The sequence below is a fragment of the Neophocaena asiaeorientalis genome, unplaced genomic scaffold, assembly GCF_003031525.2.
Source record: "Neophocaena asiaeorientalis asiaeorientalis breed wild unplaced genomic scaffold, Neophocaena_asiaeorientalis_V1.1 scaffold46, whole genome shotgun sequence".
Classification (NCBI taxonomy): Eukaryota; Metazoa; Chordata; class Mammalia; order Artiodactyla; family Phocoenidae; genus Neophocaena; species Neophocaena asiaeorientalis.
In genome coordinates this window covers 13,075,946-13,095,192 of record NW_020175393.1, presented here as the reverse complement: position 1 = coordinate 13,095,192, position 19,247 = coordinate 13,075,946, and the positions used below count along the sequence as shown (strand labels likewise).

The window sequence follows — 19,247 nt, the reverse complement described above, 5'->3', positions numbered from 1 at the left end:
CTGTTTGAAGAGTATTGTTCCAAGTGCTGTGAGGTAATACAAACATGAATAAGAAATAAGAACTCCTGGCAATCGCACTTCTGGGTATTTATCCAAAGAAAATGAAAACACTAATCCAAAAAGATATCTGCAGCCCCAGGTTCACTGCAGTACTATTTGCAATAGCCAAGGTATGGAAACAGCCTAAGTGTCCATCAGTGGATGAATGGATAAGGAAATTCTAGTATGTGTGTAAAAACGAAGTAAAGCTTGCCATTTGCAGCAACATGGATGGACCATAAAAAAGAAGGAAATCTTGCCATTGGCAATATAACAACGTGGATGGAACTCGAAGGCATTATGCTAAGTGAAATAAGTCAGACAGATAAAGACAAATACCATGTGACTCTCTTATATGTGGGATCTAAAAAAACAAAACAGGGACTTCCCTGGTGGCGCAGTGGTTAAGAATCCGTCTGCCAATGCAAGGGACACGGGTTCAAGCCCTGGTCCGGGAAGATCCCACATGCCGCAGAGCAACTAAGTTCCGTGGGCCACAACTACTGAGCCCGCACACCACAACTACTGAAGCCTGCATGCCTAGAGCCCGTGCTCCACAATAAGAGAAGCCACTGCAATGAGAAGCCCGCGCACTGCAACGGAGAGTAGCCCCTTTTCGCTGCAACTAGAGAAAGACTGCGTGCAGCAACAAAGACCCAACGTAACCAAAAATAAATTAAAAAACAAAACAAGACTCCCAAAAGACAAGCACATAGATACAGAGGACAGATTGGTGATTGCCAGAGGTGGAGGGTAGGGGTGGGAGAAATGGGTGAATGGGGTCAAAAGGTAGAAAAAGCCAAACAAACAAATTTGAAAAACTTTCAATAGTGTGGATATATAATGGCTGGGGGCAGTGTACATAGTGAATTTAGAGATCTGTCTTCAGCGAGGGTCGGAGGTAAAGGGAGGATGGATCTCAGGTTCTTTCCTGATCTGAGCTGAATAAAGTTGCATTTCTCAAACTGGGTCTTAGTTTCTGCCACCAGCAGGAGTCATTGCCAAGCAGCTGGGTAGGATTCTAGCTTTACTGCTTGGCTGTGTGAGCTTGGACCAGTCACTTGCCTCTGAATATTTGTCTCTTCATCTGTAAAATATGATTAAGGATTCCTGACTCATAAGATTAATGTAGGATGATATTTGTGAAAACATCTGGCATATAGTAATCACTCAAACTAAGAGCTTATGACCTGTGAAATTTCAAGTTATACCTTTCTCTGAGTTCCACAGAGATAACACTCAACCTCCTACCCCTGGCTTCCCCGTCCTTAAATTTTGTTCTCTGCCTTGCAAATCCCTCTGTCTTCAGCCCACCTGACAGGAGAATTTGGAAAAAGAAGCAATAGGGAATTCCCTAGTGGTCCAGTGGTTAGGACTTGGTGCTTTCACTGCCAAGGGCTCGGATTCAATTCCTGGTTGGGGAACTAAGATTCCACAAGCCGTGTGGCGCGGCCAAAAAAAAAAAGCAATAGGAATTAGGGTGCAGTTATTTTTTTAAATTGCTTGTAAACAGATATACTTATTTTATTAGGGAAACAGGAATTTAATGCCTTAAAATGAAACTCATTTTTACCCTTACTTCTAAGAGAAAAATTGCATAAAATACCATTTTAGCAGCCAATCAACTCATTTACAATCCTTAATTTTAAAAGCAGTAAATGTTTCTATATTAAAAACAGGGTCTAACTGATTTGGGAAAAGACATAAGAGGAGGATGGGTTTTCAAACAACCCCATTCATAAATCAGTTCTAGAAAATACTGCATTAGGATACGAATATCCATTGTGTTCATCATTATGAAACTTTTATTTAATATTAGTTTTAGTGCTGTGAAGAGAGACGGCTGAAAATCTCACAAAGTGACAACCACATTGTTGATTACTCTAAGGCTTTTGAATAGTTCAGATAATTCCACAAAATGATTATTTTCCAAGCAAAGTTCGTGCTGCTTTAAAAGTGACTTCAGACGCAAGCAAGCTACTTCAATTGAGCCTAAGGTATAGTGTGAGCAGAATGTCCCCAAAACCTTAAAGTGGTTTCAATCTTTCATTACTTCAAGAGTATATATGTTACAAACAACAAAAAAATCATTTGAAAGTGTTAGTATTTCAATTTCTTTACCTTTATGCATTTTGGTGCATTTTGAATGACTTTGTTTTTTGTTTGTTTTTTTGTGTTTTTGGCTGTACCACGTGGCTTGTAGGCAGCTTGTGGGATCTTAGTTCCCGGACCAGGGGTTGAACCTGGGCCATGGGATTGAAAGCACCAAGTCCTAACCACTGGACAGCCAGGGAATTCCCTTGAATGACTAATGTTTTCATTTTTGTTTGTTTGTTTGTTTTGGTCAATGTTTGCTAACTTCAATTAGAGGGACAAACATTAAAATTAAATATGAATTATTCTAAAACATTAAAAATGTAGTAATTGCATGAAGAAGTAAAAAAACAACTTTCAAACGGTTTCTAAAGTTTGTAACGTATATACTTCTGAAAGGATGAACATTTAAAATTGCACTAAGACCTTTGGGACATCTTTTGTCAAATACTATACATAGTAAGTGCTGTGGAGAATAAAAGTGAAAAAGATCGAATCAGAAGGGAAAATTCCCTCTAAAGAAAAAAAATCCCTTTTTCCTTAGATCAGTTGATGTAGGCAGGGCACCAAAGACCAATCATCCAAAAGAACCCTAAAGGCCCTTGACGGGGTGAGGCAGGGTGTGTGTGGGATGGTGAATTGGGGGTATGTGATTATACTGCCTAAATTTCCATTGCTTAAATGATTCTGGGTCCAATTTTCTCTTGCTAATGAAGTTGTTTCTCTGTCCATTCCCCTGCATGGAAGAGCTTATGGTATAATGAGAACATTACAGGTGTGAACTCCTAAGGCACGTGTATGATGGGCAATTCAAGGTCAGGGCCACTTTTCATAGTGCTGCAGGTGAAAAAGAAAAAGGAACTAATTTAATCACCTCACTGTTCCTGGGAGTGAGACAAAGATGTCATACCTTCAAACGATCGGCTATTTTATTTTTTCAAATCATCCCTCTTTGACTATCCAAGAGAGAAGGAAGCTTCCAGAACCATGCCATGCCTGCCTTGCAATCCTATTCCCATTTGATCTTATCCAAGAATGTCTTCTTTGTAGAATGTCATCATGGAGACTTGATCAAACCATGCCCATGCACTTAATCTTGCAATCTGTTGCAGAATGGCTGATACTCCTTCTTAGGCCAGAGAACGGCAAGTTCTTAAATGAACTAGTTTAAGGAAGCAAAGCTGTGGACAAAACACTTAACCCAAGTCCAGGACACGGCACTTTAACAAAACACAAGATTAAACCTGTTATTATTTGTATAACACAACTCAGAATGTTTGATTTAAGGCTTGGAAAAGGAAAAGGTACATCAGGTGTGTTAACTGTTCCATGGTTTGTTAAACTTTCCAAGTTTGTTTCACTCAACAAATATTTATTGAGCCAGGTCAATATCTTGAATCTTCACTATGGAGATAGAAGATGATTAAGACATAAACTTTGGACCCAAAGAGCTCAAGATCTGGCCAGTGACACAGAGAGGTAAACTAACTATAGTATAATGTCATACATGCTGTAACAGAGACATGTAGGATAAAACTAGAAGAACAACTGTCTTTCCATATGAGGGTAGAGAAGGTGAGGAGAGGACATTAGGAAAGGCTTCTGAGATGAGGTACCACTTGAGGTCGGTCTTAAAGGGTAGATTCATAGGGATTCAATAAGCAGAGGAGGGGAATTGAAAAGAAAACAACACCTAACAAAGGCTCAGAAGTAGGACAAGGACAAGGTAGTTAAGAAACACAATGATCTAATGGGATTAGTGTGTAGAACCTGGGGTTTGTAGGGACTGGCAGGTACTGGGGATGAAACTAAGCCGGATGTAGGAAGTAAAGGCTCTATGTGCCATATCTGTACATGTTTACTCAACCTTGTAGCAGTGGGGAGGGTTGAACCATAAACAGAGATCAGAATGAATTGTTTTGTTAGGATTTTGAACTTCAAATTGAGAATAATGAGGAAACTTTGTTGGGGATTTGGTGAGGAAAGAACATGACCAGATTTAGGTTCTAAAATGTTCATTATCCTTAAGGTGTGAAGAAGAGATTTATTGCAGGACTGAGAGGCAGGGATGCCAGTCATGAGGTTTGTGTAATCGTCTAGACAAGAGGCTTTGACCAGAGCAGAAGGGATCTAGAGGAGGAGCAAAGGGGAAAAAATGACAGAGATAGAATTAGATTAGAATTAATTGAGATAGAATTAGCAGGTCTTCATGACCTTGGATGAGAGGGATGATGAATAACTAAGGTCTAGCCAATGGGAATGCTTCCCAGAAGACACACATGGCGATTCTACTTGGCCAGAATTTTAGTCACATGGCCATACCTAGGAGCACTGGAGGCTGGGAAAAGTAGTCTTTTATTCTGGGCAGCCACATGATTGGTTGAAATAAGTATGCACCTATAATTGAACACAATAGCCATCTCTAACACCCAGACCTGCTGTACTATTTTAGTCATCTTTTAACCTTTCTCCTCCCTGAGACTGTGAATTCCTCAAAGACAGGATCAGTTCTTAATATTGTTTCTGCTGTACCCAACAGTGCCGAACACATAGGAGATACTCAGTAAGTGTTGAAATGAAACAATCTTGCTGTTGCTTAGATGAATTTCATGCTTTCTTTTCCCCCTTTGAGTGTGGCTTTAAGCTGATTCTTGTAGCTTTTGTATGCTCACACCTCTTCCCATCAAATTCCTGTCATTCATTCCTTCATGGATCAGCTCGGGATGTTGACCATAAAGCAGGCACTACTAAGAATGTGAACTATTATTTTCATTGTAAAAAGTGGGTACTTACATTCTTTTTTTTTTTTTCTATTTTAAAATCTTTTTATACATGACAAAACCAGACCTCAAATAGCTAAATCTGCAAACTTCCTATATAGCATAGTAGGAATTCTACAGTGTTGGGTCCAAATATATATCTTAATAGTACTTAAATATTTCAGTGGATTATTTTATAATACATTTAATTACTGACCTGTGTGCAGTCGTTTCTGAGGCTCCCTTTCTTGCAACATAGCCTCTGTTAATATACTGAGGGTTTGTTTGTCACACTTCCTCTTAGCAGGGCTTTAATAGAAATATACTTTTCAAAATTGTTTTCTCAAGGTCCAAAATTGCTATTTGCCCGTAGCACACAAAGATGCTATGACTGGCAAAAACCTTCTGCTTTTTAGTAGACAGCTCTCATCAATTTTAGGTCTTCTTTATTTAACTTAGCAGTTCATCTTTTTCCATTTGGTAACCACTTTTCTTCCACTATTCTCGCAACTGCCTTGGTAAGTTACCTTCAGGAGTACTGCATTGAGTCTTGAAGCAGATAATTGAGAAACTGTGTTATCTTGAAGTAGAAGGGGTCAAGGAAAGCTAGAAGAAGCCCAGCACCATAGGGTTCACAAATGAGTGGTATGAGCCAGATGGCCAAAGAGGTAATTTCAATATAGTGTGCCCTGTGCTGGCAGAACCTAGAGGATGGACACTGTACCAGAAATGGTGGCAGCTCTCAGGAGACTCTGCCTCCCACCAGGAGAGACAAAGAAAGGAAGGCCAGGTCCTCTCTCACACTGAGAAATGCAGGAGATGCCAACCAACCAAGGGAATGCTCTGGTTGCTCCTACTTCTGAGGCAGAATATTACCTCCCTCTCTACCCACTCACATCTCACAAAGGCATTTGGAACTCAACTCAAAATTTTTTAACACTTTTTTTGAGGGGAAGGGTGTTTCTTATCTCAGTTATAGTCTGATTCAAAACTTTGGATCCTTTATTTAGGAAAATGCACCGGCCCACGTATTTCAAGGATTTCCAAGACCTCTGGAAGACCATCCACGGACCCAGCTTCCGCGGACTCCGGGTTTGGAATTCTTTAGTCTGGATTTCCTTAACTGCATTCATTAGCCCGGAGGATTTCAAACTTTGCCCCATAATCTCCTCAAATCACCTGGAGAACTGAAAAAATTCCCAATGCCCAGGCCACATCCTGTTTCAAGTAAAGCAGAATCTCTGGGGTAGGACCAGGCATCAACGCGTGTGTTTTAAACTCTCCAGCTGATTCTAAAGCGCAGCTACGTTTGAGAACCAAGTTGCTGGTCTCTTTATGGCATACACTTGATCTAATGCTTTATGGTCGTTTGCTGTCCTTAATCATTGAGCCAGAAGCAATAGAAAGGCGTCTGTCACAGAAAATAATTTACTGAGAATCATCTTAGAAAAAGGAAATAAATTGGGGTCAAGGGTGTGCATACCTTCGCAAAGTTTTCCCTGGGTCAATAAGCAGCTGCAATTTCTTCGGCGAACGCCAGGCGGCAACTTCTCCCTCCTCGCTCCTCCTGGACCGCCTTCCCACTTCTGATCGCACAAAGAGCCGGCCTCCTTCGCGGTGACATCACAAAGGGCCGATTCCCCGCCCCTTCAGTACCACCACGTGTGTCCCCGCGCCCGGCGGCCACCCGACTCATTCCCTCGCCGGCCGGTCTGGGCAGCGGAGGAGGGTGGTTGGCAGCGGCTGGAGGCTTCGCTATGGGAAGTTGTTCCTTCGCTCTCTCGCGCCCAGCCCTCCTCGCTGGTTCTCCGCAGCCGCTGTCGGAGGAGAGCACGGGGAGGCGCGGGTTGCAGCCGCGGCTGCTTCTCCCCGCCCGGGCAGCCGCGCAGCTGGGCAGGTGCTGAGCGCCCCCGGAGCCTCCCTCGCCGCCTCCCTCCTCTGTCGGGCTGTCCGGCTGCCGCAGTGCACATGGGGTGTTGGAGGTAGATGGGCTCCCGGCTCGGGAGGCGGCGGTGGATGCGGCGCTGGGCAGAAGCAGCTGCTGATTCCAGCTGCCGGGGGGCCACGCGCCCCGGGCGCCCTGCGAGCCCCGGGCTCAGCCATGGGGATCTCCGCGAGCAGCAGCACCGCCCCGGCCTCCTGCAGCCGCATCGCCGGAGCCACGATGATCGCGGGCTCCCTTTTCCTGGTGAGAGCTCGGGGTTGCTGGGGGCTGGGGGGGGAGCCGGGGGCGGCGGCCGCGTGGGAGCAGAAGGCACCGCGCTCCGGGAGCCGGGCGGGTCCTCGGGCCGGGGCTGCGGGGGGCTGGGGTCCGGCCGGCTGGGTCGGGAGGTGTGCGACCGAGGGAAAGCAACACAGCGGAGGGCTCGGACCGGGTCATTTGGGGGAGACGTAGGGCTCAGCCGGGACTCCGGAATGAAGGCGAATTGTTTTCCTTGCAGTCTGGCTGCGCCGGGCAAGGTGCGGGAGGTGTCCACCGGGCTTCCTGCGCATTTCAGGGCTTCTCCCCCTCCTCGGCCCCTCCGGGGGCCTCCACCCCCTCCACGCACCCCCACGGCCACCGGCCGCTGCCCCCGCCGCGTGGAGTGGGGCTGGGGCCGCGGGGTGGGCGACGAGGCTGGCGGCGGCCGCCGCTTTGTTGCAGCTGCAGTGTCATGTCGGGATGCTACCGCAGTGGGAGAGCGCGGGACCTGTGCGCGCTGGCTCCCAAGACCGCCGCGTGCATCCGCGCCTAGCGTTCGGCGCGGGCGCCTCGCCCCTCCCCCCATCTCTCCGCTTTGGCTGGGTGGGTCCCGGTTTCTGCACGCCCAAAGAAGAACCCTGAGACCCGCTCTGAGGCGCCTCCAAAGCGCCGGCTCGCAGCCAGGCAGAGCCAGCGCGTTGGCACTTGAGTGGGGGGAGGGGGAGAGAGCTCTCCATAAAGGAAGCTGAATTTTCTCCAGTCTTTCCTATCGCTCGCTTACCTGTGGCCGGGCAGGTGAGCCTACAGGGTGAGGCAGCTTCCTCCTTGGGCACTCGGTCTGCATTCAGCTCCAGGGCGTGCTCTGTAGGTAGTCCTCTCTGTCACTTACCTGGTCAGAGCCTGAAAGCACCTTTGACCCAAAACTTATCCCCAACTTCCCCAGAACCCTTCCCCTTCTTTGCAAATGTTGAGGGGGATGGGATGAGTTAGGGGGAAGAAAGTTGACTTAAGATCAAACCCGAGCCACCATAAGCTTCCCGTGCGTATCTTTTTGTCTCCTCAAGGAGGATGGAGATTCTTAGCTAAAGGCCGAACAAAAACAAAAAACAAGAGCCTATTTTCATGGCAGGGCTGTGTCAGGGAAAGGCAGGCTTGCTGTCTCCTTCTCGCAAAGGGCTTAATGCCTGGCCAGCCAAGATCTCTTAGATCCCAGGGCATTGCAGTTGCTATGGCCTGAGCATTCATCCTACAGACAGTCTGGTTCCCTGTGTGAGGGTGTGTTTTAAAGGGGAAGAGAGAGACTAAAGAAAAGTTTGGTGCTGTTAGCATTTATAATGAGGCAAGTCCCAGTCTTCCTTCAAAGACCCTTTTCTGCCCATTTTATAGAAATGGCAAAGTCAAGATTTTTATCGTTGACTCAAGGGTGGTGGGTGATGAGCGGTAGAGGGGGAAGGTCTCTTAAAGCAGGGAACCTGGATTGGACAGTCTTGGTGTGGAGAGAAGCCCATCTAAGGCCCAGGGAACATTGATCCTAAGATGAAGTAGGTCCATCCTTCAGCTGCCTCCTTGTCAGCCTTAGATCTACTACTGTGCCCCACTATGTGCCACCCCACTACATGCCTGTCCAATCCCTCCAACACATCTGATCATTAAGCTCCCCATAGAGTCCATTTCTGGATTAAGTCTTAAGTCAGTGCAATATTTCATTGACTTTCCATTTCTGCATGAGATGCTTAAAGTAAGGTCAGAACGTAATCAAAGTGCAGCTTGCTTTAACCTCCAGAGAAAGAGCCCAACTCCTTTTCTGAAATCATTAAGTCCAGTTGACCTAAAAATTGTGCACTGGATTTGCAACTGAAGACTTGAGAATGTAAGTTTGGCTGTCTTTAAAAAAAAGAAGAAGAAATTTATAGTCATGTTTAGAAGCAATCTCAAGATATTAACTAAAATGTGTCCTTATTCTTCTGCTAATTATGATAAGAAAGGTTCCACTTCAGTTCATGGAATGGCCTAGAGTTGACCCCATTGTCCTGAAGGGAAACTGAGAGGGTGGACCAGGGGTCACCAGGGTGAGGAGGCAATGTCTTTTATTTTTCCCATTCCCACTCTGCAAGCTCCAGTCCTCAGCCCAGGCATTGTTAGTGTATAAAATGATGATCTCATAGGACTTCCCTGGCTGTCTAGTGGTTAAGACTCCACGCTCCCAGTACAGGGGGCACGGGTTCAATCCCTGGTCAGGGAGCTAAGATCTTGCATGCTGCAAGTCATGGCCAAAAAAAAAAAAAAAAATGATGACCCCACGACATTGTTATAAGGATTCTTTATCCCCTGGGATCCTTGGCCATGTGAAAATGACAGACTCCAGGTACTGGAGCTCAGGTAGACACGGAAGCACGCTCAGAACACTACCGGGGCCAGTGGGGAGATAATGCCCTACCCATTCGTTGCCGTTAGCTTCAAAAGTAATAAACCCAATAAAATGTCTTTTTATTATGGCTTTCCATCACTCTTCTTCTTTCAAATATCTCCTTTTTTGGGTGACAGTGTTTGTTGTTGTCACGATTTTTGACAGTTTCTTTCTTGTGATGACAGGCTAACTGAAAGAGAACTTACTATAAGCTTTAAAAAATCTTTAGTATATAATATACATATACATATAACATATACATATAATATGTATACATATATATACATATATAATATGACTATTATTATTGTATGTGTCAGGTGTTTTATAGAGAGTATCTCTCTTACTCCCAACATCTCTGAAGCAGGTGGGATGATTTCCATTTTACAGTTGGGAAGATGGAGGCTGCAAAAACTTCATTGATTGTCCTGGGCCACCCAGCTCCCAAGGGATGATGGCACTGGGGCTGGGACCCAGGACAGCCTGACTCCCTCTCCCACTTCATGCCTCCCTCCTGTGCCACTCTGCAGGTTTCACAACTCCAAATTGCCGGATGATGAAATGTAACAGGAGAGAAGGCTCACTGGGGGAGAGTTGAGGCTGGTGGTTTGGTCTCTGTTGCAGGACGTTGATGAGAATGACAGCAGTGCCTTTGGAGGAAAGTGTTTTCGCTGCTTGCACTCCTGTTTCTGATGCGTTTATTTTTGTTGTTTTTTTTTTTTTGGCCACACCACGTGGCTTGTTGGATCTTAGTTCCCTGGCCAGGGATTGAACCCACGCCCTGTGCAGTGGAAGCACGGAGTCTTAACCACTGGACCGCCAGGGAAGTCCCTGTTTCTTTTTTGTTTTTAATTAATTTATTTATTTGTTTATTTTTGGCTGCATTGGGTCTTTGTTGCTGTGCGTGGGCTTTCTCTAGTTGCGGCGAGTGGGGGCTACTCTTTGTTGCAGTGTTCAGGCTTCTCTTGTTGTGGAGCACGGGCTCTAGGCTCGCGGGCTTCAGTAGTTGTGGCTTGCGGGCTCTAGAGCACAGGCTCAGTAGTTGTGGCACATGGGTTTAGTTGCTCCGTGGCATGTGAGATCTTCCCGGAGCAGGGCTCGAACCCGTGTCCCCAGCATTGGCAGGCGGATTCTTAACCACTGCGCCACCAGGGAAGTCCGAAAGTCCCTGTTTCTGATGCGTTGAGATATCTGTGTGATATAGGAAAGTGAGCCACACACTGAAAGGCAAAATATTGCGTGTTTCAGGGCTTCCCTGCTGAAGCCCACACGCCTGGAGCCCATGCCCCGCAATAGGAGAGGCCACCGCAATGAGGGGCCCCCGCACCTCAGCGAAGAGTGGCCCCTGCTCACCGCAGCTGGAGAGAGCCGCGCACAGCAACGAAGACCCAATGCAGCCAAAAATAAATAAATAAAATATATTTTTAAAAACCCCAGAAAACAATATTGCATGTTTCAGGCCAAAAGTCTGGAGAGCAGATAAATGAGACCTTAAGGTTTGTGCCAGAGTTAAGGAATGTGCTAGAAGGGCTTGCCCAGTATGACATAACACACTCAAAGATGTCTCTTGCCCTCAGGGAGTTGCTTTGACTGGACAGATAGAATATTGGCAGTGGGACAGTCAGAAGAAGGGAGCCGTAATTGATAAGGAAATGAGGTCTGAAATTTTAGAAACCACTCATCTGCACAGATTATCAATTCCAGATAGGATAGTTGCTGTAAGATCCTTCAGCTGTGCTAGTCTAGAAAGTCCCAAGTATGGTGTTTGTCAGTGTCTTTGAGACTAGATGTCTAGCTTAATGCCATCTCCTGACCTTTGCTTATCAAAGTTAATTTGATAATTTGATAGTACGTTTGTTGTATAAACGTACATGGCTATCAATAGTGCTGGTTGGGTTTCACGCGTTCAGAAAGAATCAGTGGATGAATGTACTATACTCAAAGTAATACACAAAATGTGATAGATGTTAACATCTTTAAACTACTTGAAATAATTTTGGCTTTTAGTCTGAAAGTCAGAAGAAGAAAGGTCTTCCTACTCTCAGAATGATATCTACTAGCCTTGGTAGGGAAAGTGACTTATGACTCAGAAGAGTAGGGAATGCAGACCTGTCCCGGAAGGCAGGGTTTCTCATGTACCCCGAGAATCTCCCATCCCTGTTGTCAAAATGTATAGAATGGGATCGAGCTTTCTCATCTGAATTCTCATCTCAACTGTTTCTAAAGGCATATGGCTGAATCTGGTGCAGGCCCAGTCCGAAACAAATAAACAAACCTACCGTGTAAAGAAAACACACAGGCGCACCAGATCAGCAAGAAAACGATTCCTTGTCATGGAATGCAGGCTACCTTAAGTTGAGGAAGTACCCGGGACTAAATCGGCATAGGTCCACCAACCGGCTAGATTACATATTTTCGTGTGGCTAAATTTGAACAGAGTCTTTCAGGCTGGATGTGGTTAGCACAGTTAATGCTGTCTTTTCCAGCACTGTTTGCAGAAGGCCCCTTTCTCCAGGTGGATGGGGTGAGTGTGCGTGGGCTCAGTCTGCTTGTAGATGAGAAGACATCACATTTCACCTTACACTTGACTCCATCTGTGAGGATGAGAGGTAACGTCTCTTCAGAGATTCCATAGAGAAGTTGCAAATTGGTTTTGTACTCAGCCGGCCCTTTATAAAGCATTCAAACTATAATTGGCTCAAGTAGACTTTATTAATTGTGTGTGTGTGTGTGTGTGTGTGTGTGTGTGTGATGGGAAATGGTCAGATGCATCCTCAGATTATTCAGGGGCCAGTGTGAATTGAGTGACTTTTCCTTCTGTCAACTGCCATGCCTTTTTTTCCGGTAAGCACTAACTCTGCTGGCCCTCTTCCCCCAAGCAGGCCTGGCAGACTCCGGTGATGCCAGGTCACCCGGCAACTTCCTGGAAAACTCAGGTGCTTCTCTGGGGTGACAAGAGTCTCTCATCGCCCTTGGGCATGTGCCCGACGACCATTTGGAGTGGATGCAGTCTGGAGCATTAGGTGCAGCTATGTCTGTTTGACAGAATGAAAACGGAAGCCGTAATAGGAGTTAACCTGGTCCCCAAATTGAATCCCCGTTTAGTGTTAGCGGGACACTGGGCATTACTGTTGCTGGGATAGCAGCTGCTGAGCTTCGATTCTTTAGGGGTGGGGTGAGGTCGTGAATAAATACTGGCCTAGCCCCAGTGTTTGTATTTGTCAAATACCAAAAAGTAAACAGGCATCCTAAATTGGCTTGTGTGCTGCCACCTGGCTACTCTACCACCTCCCATTTCTAGCCTGAGTCCAAGAGGAGAGGAGCCGGGCAGAGATTATAAGTAGGGAGGAACCTGGCAGATGTTTAAGTGTCTGCTGAACGCTCACGAGAGCTGTAGAAACCTGGCGCTCACGGACGTTTAGGCCGTTGCTTGAAAGCAGTGGTGACCTCACGCTTCGTAAGAGCTGCTGAAGGCCTCCAGGAACGGTCCGTTCTCCTGGCTTCTGGCTCTCTGGAGTTTTTCCACATGTTAGCACCCTGGCCTTGGAGATGATGGATGCTTGCAGTGGTGGGAAAGTTGCGCTCAGGGGGTCCTCAAGCAGGGGTGGGACTGGGCGGGGCATGGGTGGGGAGTCAGGGTGGCGTGCTATAGCCCCATCTTCTCTTGAGAATATCTGGGAATTTTGTCCAAGGCGTCATTCTATTTATTTATTTATTTTTGGCTGTGTTGGGTCTTCGTTTCTGTGCGAGGGCTTTCTCTAGTTGCGGCAAGCGGGGGCCACTCTTCATCGCGGTGCGCGGGCCTCTCACTATCGCGGCCTCTCTTGTTGTGGAGCACAGGTTCCAGATGCGCAGGCTCAGTAGTTGTGGCTCACGGGCCCAGTTGCTCCGCAGCACGTGGGATCTTCCCAGACCAGCGCTCGAACCCGTGTCCCCTGCATTGGCAGGCAGATTCTCAACCACTGCGCCACCAGGGAAGCCCCAAGCCTTCATTATAAACAAAAAAAAAAACAAAACCAAATTTTAAAAAGACGGGGCTTCTGGGACTTCCCTGGTGGTCCAGCGGTTAAGACTCTGCACTTGCATTGCAGGGGGCACGGGTTTGATCCCTGGTCAGGGAACTAAGATCCTGCATGTCATATGGCGTGGCCAAAAAGTTAAAAAAATAAAAATAAAAAAGAGGGGGCTTCATAAACGAAGTCACAGCAAGGCTCATGAGCTTCTCTTGATATAATATTTTATTTATTTTATTTATTTATTTTTGGCTGTGTTGGGTCTTCGTTGCTGTGTGTGGGCTTTCTCTAGTTGTGGCGAGTGGGGGGTCCTTTTCGTTGCAGCACGCGGGCTTCTCATTGCGGTGGCTTCTCTTCTGGCGAAGCACAGGCTCTAGGCACATGGGCTTCAGTAGTTGTGGCACGTGGGCTCAGTAGTTGTGGCTCATGGACTCTGGAGCATAGGCTCAGTAGTTGTGGCACATGGGCTTAGTTGCTCCGAGGCATGTGGGATTTTCCCGGACCAGGGCTCGAACCTGTGTCCCCTGCATTGACAGGCGGATTCTTAGCCACTGCACCACCAGGGAAGTCCCGATATAATTTTCCGTTTGCTCTTTTGCCACCCGGACTGCTTGGTGGCTCTAGTTCTTGGAGCCATTTGCTAATCTGTTTTGGGAGAAGGAGCCTGAGTTGAATGGATTTAGGAGAAAGGAAAGGAGTGAGTTCCTGGGTTCTGGAATCCAGTGAGCAGTGGTGGCTTTAAGAGGGCTTTGGCCCTGACAGCCCAGAGGGAAGGAATATTAATGGCTCTTAATATGAATCATCGATGTTGGTATCGTTAAGCTTCTATTTATTGAGCGTGTACCATTGACATTGTGTTGAATACCTTCTACAAACGATCTCAATAAAACCTTCAAGTCCATGAGGTAGTAGCATTAGCCCCATTTTGTAGGAAATGAGGCTTAGGAGAAGTTATGGTCAAGCAATTGTCGACTGCCAGAGAGAGAGTTCAGATCTAGGCCGACCTGGCTTCCTACACACTGCTCTTTCTGCCAAGATGTGGGTAGGGCACAAGTAACCTTAATTGACTGGAATTTTGTTTCCCGTTAAAGGAATGCTTTTACCTGAGAGTCGAACATTTTCTTTCCACTGGGTGAGCATTTCTGCTCCACGATGGCATTTGGAAGTTTAGCCCAAAGGGCTGATTATAAAGTAAAAGCAACCTGTGTGTGTGTGTGTGTGTGTGTGTGTGTGTATTGAAAGGGGAGGGCATGCAGCCATTGGCAAGCATTTTCCTATGGTGTGATTCTGACAAGGAATGGTGCCACGGTTAAGATGGAAAGATACTCTTGCAAATTGAAATGTTATAAATAGGGAATAGACGCTTTGCTTTCCTGCTCCTTGGGTCATTTTGAAAAATATTTGCTTAGTGAGTAACAGTATGACATGGGTTCTGCTTAGCATGGCAGTTTCAACTCATCCTGAGAACTTGAGGACCTCTTGGGGTTTTTTCTTTGCTGCCAGCCTGATTATTTGTATAGGATCAGTGCATGGGTTTGCCTCATCTGTTATTAGTATTTTCTTTGTTAACTTTTCATTTCAGGTCTCTTAGAAACTGGTTGGGCTCCATGATTTGCATGGTCTTGTATGTGATGTGTTTGTGTGTGGTTTATCACGCTTGTAGCGCTCTCCTAAGCAAGGTTTTCATAGATTGTAGGTGCCGAGTAGACTAAAGAAAGGCATAAGGGGAGAAGAAATGTTATCACAGGTTCCAGGAAAGAGGTTGGCATTCTGGTTTCCCAAAGAATCCTTTAGAGACAAGACCATAATCTGATATCAACTTAGGTATGGCCAGTTCAGCATAACCAGGGTTAATAGAGGCAAGAGGATGGGAAGGGGGAAAAGTACTCAAAGGCAAATGGTGACAGGTTCCCAGAATAATCTAACTGGGCGTTAGTCACTCCTTGCTCTTCCTTTACTTCTGGACGTCCATGGCTCTTCTCTCTTTGGTTGAAATCTTGTGTACCTGGTCCAGGAGAAATACCAAATCGGACAAGATCTGGGTATGCTTCCCTCCCCATGTGGGATGCTCAGGGCCAGCGTTACTCCATTTCAGCTTCTTACTGACGACAGACAATGTGCTATTCATCTTTGTGTTTCTGGCTCAATGCCCTGACACATAGTAGTTAAGCAATAAATGATTGTTGAATGAATTCCAGAAGGATTTTGCTGTAAACTAACTGTTCATTCATTCTAGACGAGTTAGAGGGTAGTGAGAGCTTGATCTATCTCTCAATACTTTGAGCTACATCTCAAGGGTATTTGAGTTACTAACAAGGAACATTTAATTTATTTATTATTATTATTTTTTTAGCCACGTTGCACCGCTTGTGGGATCTTAGTTCTGTGACCAGGGATTGAACCTGGGTCCAGGATTGAACCTGGTCCCTCGGCAGTGAAAGTACCGAGTCCTAACCACTGGACCGCCAGGGAAGCCCCTTCCCAATTCATTCTTATTCTTGGATGTTACACAACCATTCCTGTACAGTTAAAACTAATATGTACGTGCTTGTGCTCTGCGTTTCTTTCCGTAGCTATTTTTCTGTGATCTTACAGGGATATATTTTTCACTCATTTAATAAATATTTATGGTGCGTCTGTTAAACATCAGGCATTGCTAGACTCTGGGTATGTGATGGTAAAAGGCTATTAATGGGTCCTCCCTCTTAAAGTTTATAGTTTATCAGGGAAGACAGAAGGGTTGATATTTAAAGACTAATCTTCTGAAAGAGCAGAAGGGTGAATATTCCAGTAAGAGGGAACAGCACGTGGAAGGGCCCAGAGGTAGGAAAGGGCCCACATGTTCAGAGACTGGAAAGAAGGCCATTGTGGTTGGTGCTCAGCGAATAGAGGCAGAGGGGGCATGGACTGAGGTTGAACAGGTGGGCAGAGGCCAGACTGTACAAGATCTTTAAAGATACGAGTACAGTGGGAAGCAGGGTAATAATATGGCTTTAATTAGATTTTTTTTTTTTTTAATAGATCACTGTGGCAGTTCTGTGGAAAATGGGTTGGAAAGGAGAAACGTAGATGCAGGAGGCCAGTTGGAACCTTTTGCCATAGTTCAGGGGAAAGATGATGGTTCCGGGGCGGTGGCAGTGAACATGGGGGGTTACCCGTTAGATCTGCAAGAGTTTGAAGAGAGTTTCCTGATGGTGAAACACGAGCGGGCAGGTGCGGTGAAAAGCAAGCAGTCATCAAGCCTGGCTCCCTGGCACCGTGTGGCTTGTGGGATCTTAGTTCCCTGGGGGGCACAGGTGTCGAAACTGTGCCCCCTGCAGTGGAAGCTCGGAATCCTGACCACTGGACCGCCAGGGAAATCCCATGACTCTCCGCTTCTTGAATTTAGTCTTTGATGGTCTGATTCCTTTGAAGGGGAGGCTGGGGAAGGAGTGGGTGGGATTGGGGCACCCAAAGTTTGGATGTGAGTTTGAGGTGCTGTGGTTTATGTCAGTGCAGTCTTCATGCCCGCCAGTTTTTAAGCCCACCTCTTCTCTGGTTGGCAGTGTGTTGAGTCATGCCCCTGTTGTTGGACACCTAGGTTATCGTCATTGTTTTCCTACTGCAAGCGAGCAGCAGCAATAGAGTTGTCTCTGTACAGACGAGCTGCTCTTTTCCCTTTTGGGTTGTTCCCAAGAGTGAGGTGCATTTGAAGTGTATTCCCCAGAGTGGAATTGCGGGGTCGCAGGCAATGAACGAACCATTTTATGGCTCGTGCTGCCTGTTGCCAGATTGTCTTTAGAAAGACTCAATTCATTAAAAACATCACCAGCAACCTGTAAATGTACCTTCTACCCCACAAGCCTGCCAACGTTGAAGTTTCTCATTTTAATTTATTTATGCTGCTTTAATATAGACCTGTAAAGGTCCTTGGTTGTGCAAATTTACATTTCAGTAGTTGCTAGGGATATCATCAATTTAACCATGGGATAATTTCCCTTGTAATGATTCTGTCTCAACTATTGAGTGGAATTTGTGTTAACCTCCTTTGCATTAATTCTTTACATTTTTAGTTATAAGCTTTTATTAGCTATATGTGGCATATATTTTTCCAGTCTACTTTTAATGTTTTTATATTTCATAATGCAAACATTTCTGTTAATGTTTTTTTTTTTCTTTTTCTTTCTTTTTCTTTTTTTCAGCCGTGCTGTGCGGCTTGCAGGATCTTAGTTCCCTGACCAGGGATTGAACCCGGGCCACGGCATTGAAAGCGTGGAGTCCTAACCACTGGACTGCCAGGGATTTCCCTCGGTTAATTTCTTAAACTTATTTTCTGAAAGTATCAGAATATGAGAGTATCTTCTTTTGTGTCTGAGAGTATCTTCTTTTGTGTCTGAGAGTATCTTCTTTTTTGTTGTTGATTTTTGTTTTCACAGTCAGACATTGATCTTTTTTTTTTTAACATCTTTATTGGGGTATAATTGCTTTACAATGGTGTGTTAGTTTCTGCTTTATAACAAAGTGAATATATTTGATCTTTTTAATGTTGGGTTTATTAACCTTTCTGGAATTCAGCATCATGTTAGTGGTGAGAACTACATTAGTGTGTTCTGCAGATGTTCATACTCCTAGTGTGAGTAAAGGATTTCATGGTCAAATAAGTCTCACCATTTTCTGCAGTCCTCCCGCTGGGCCTCCTGGAGCCATCATCAGGCTGCCATTAACTGTGCCTCTGCAAGACAGGGCTCCAATCAGGAGCATTTCCTAAACTTTTAGACCAGGGGTGGGTGAACTTTATCTATAAAGAGCTAGATAGTATTTTCGGCCACGTAGACCCTGTGATCTCTGTGGAAACTACTCAACTCTGCCTCTGTACTTTGACAGCCGGACCTAGGCAATGCCCAGAGGAATGGGTGTGGCTGGGTACCAAGTAAACTTGATTTGTGGACACCGAAATTTGAATTTCAAATGATTTTTTTCATGTGTCACAAAATTTTATTCTTCTTTTGATATTTTTTCCCCAACTATTAAAAACGTAAAAGCCGGGGCTTCCCTGGTGGCGCAGTGGTTGAGCGTCCGCCTGCCGATGCAGGGGACACGGGTTCGTGCCCCGGTTCGGGAAGATCCCACATGCCGCGGAGCGGCTAGGCCCGTGAGCCATGGCCGCTGAGCCTGTGCGTCTGGAGCCTATGCTCCGCAACCGGAGAGGCCACAACAGTGAGAGGCCTGCGTACCGCAAAAAGAAAAAAAAAAAAAAAACGTAAAAGCCGGAGTTTGTTCACCGGTGTTGTAGACCCTAGAATCGTGAACATCTGACTTAACTTCTTCTCCCTTTGTCTCCAGTGTACCTACTAGTAACACATCCTTTCTCCTCTTGTGTTTTCTCATTTGCTGTATAGTAAGTCTATCTTCTAAATCTGTTTGGAAACGCCAGTTGGTCCTTGCTTGTCTTTTACCTCTTTGCCATGCGGTCTGTATGTTTTGTTCTGTGTGGGCTCCTAGCCTAGTAGGGTGTTCTTTGTTTTTTTTTTAATTTAGAGTCTTTGACACACTTACCAAGAATCGGATATTTTCGTGTTTTTATTTTTTTTTTGGCCGCACCTCACGGCTTGTGGGATCTTAGTTCCCCACCTAGGGATGATGGAACCCGTGCCCTCTGCAGTGAAAGCACGTAGTCCTAACCACTGGACCTCCAGGGAACTCCCGTGTTTTGTTTTGTTTTTTAATGAAAAGGAGGCTACACGTTTATTCTTTTTTTTTTTTTTTTTTTTTTT

The 19,247-nt window shown here is 45.7% G+C and overlaps 1 protein-coding gene across 1 annotated transcript in view; it reads left to right on the top strand.

The window, feature by feature from the left end:
• Nucleotides 1-6,579: 6,579 nt before the first annotated feature.
• TNFRSF21 (TNF receptor superfamily member 21) overlaps nucleotides 6,580-19,247 on the top strand; it is a 66,935-nt gene continuing 54,267 nt past the window's right edge. Inside the window, exon 1 of the mRNA XM_024766008.1 lies at nucleotides 6,580-7,080. Within this exon, the coding sequence (XP_024621776.1) occupies nucleotides 6,994-7,080 (87 nt within the window). The 5' untranslated portion in view covers nucleotides 6,580-6,993. The remainder of the gene's footprint in view (nucleotides 7,081-19,247) is intronic.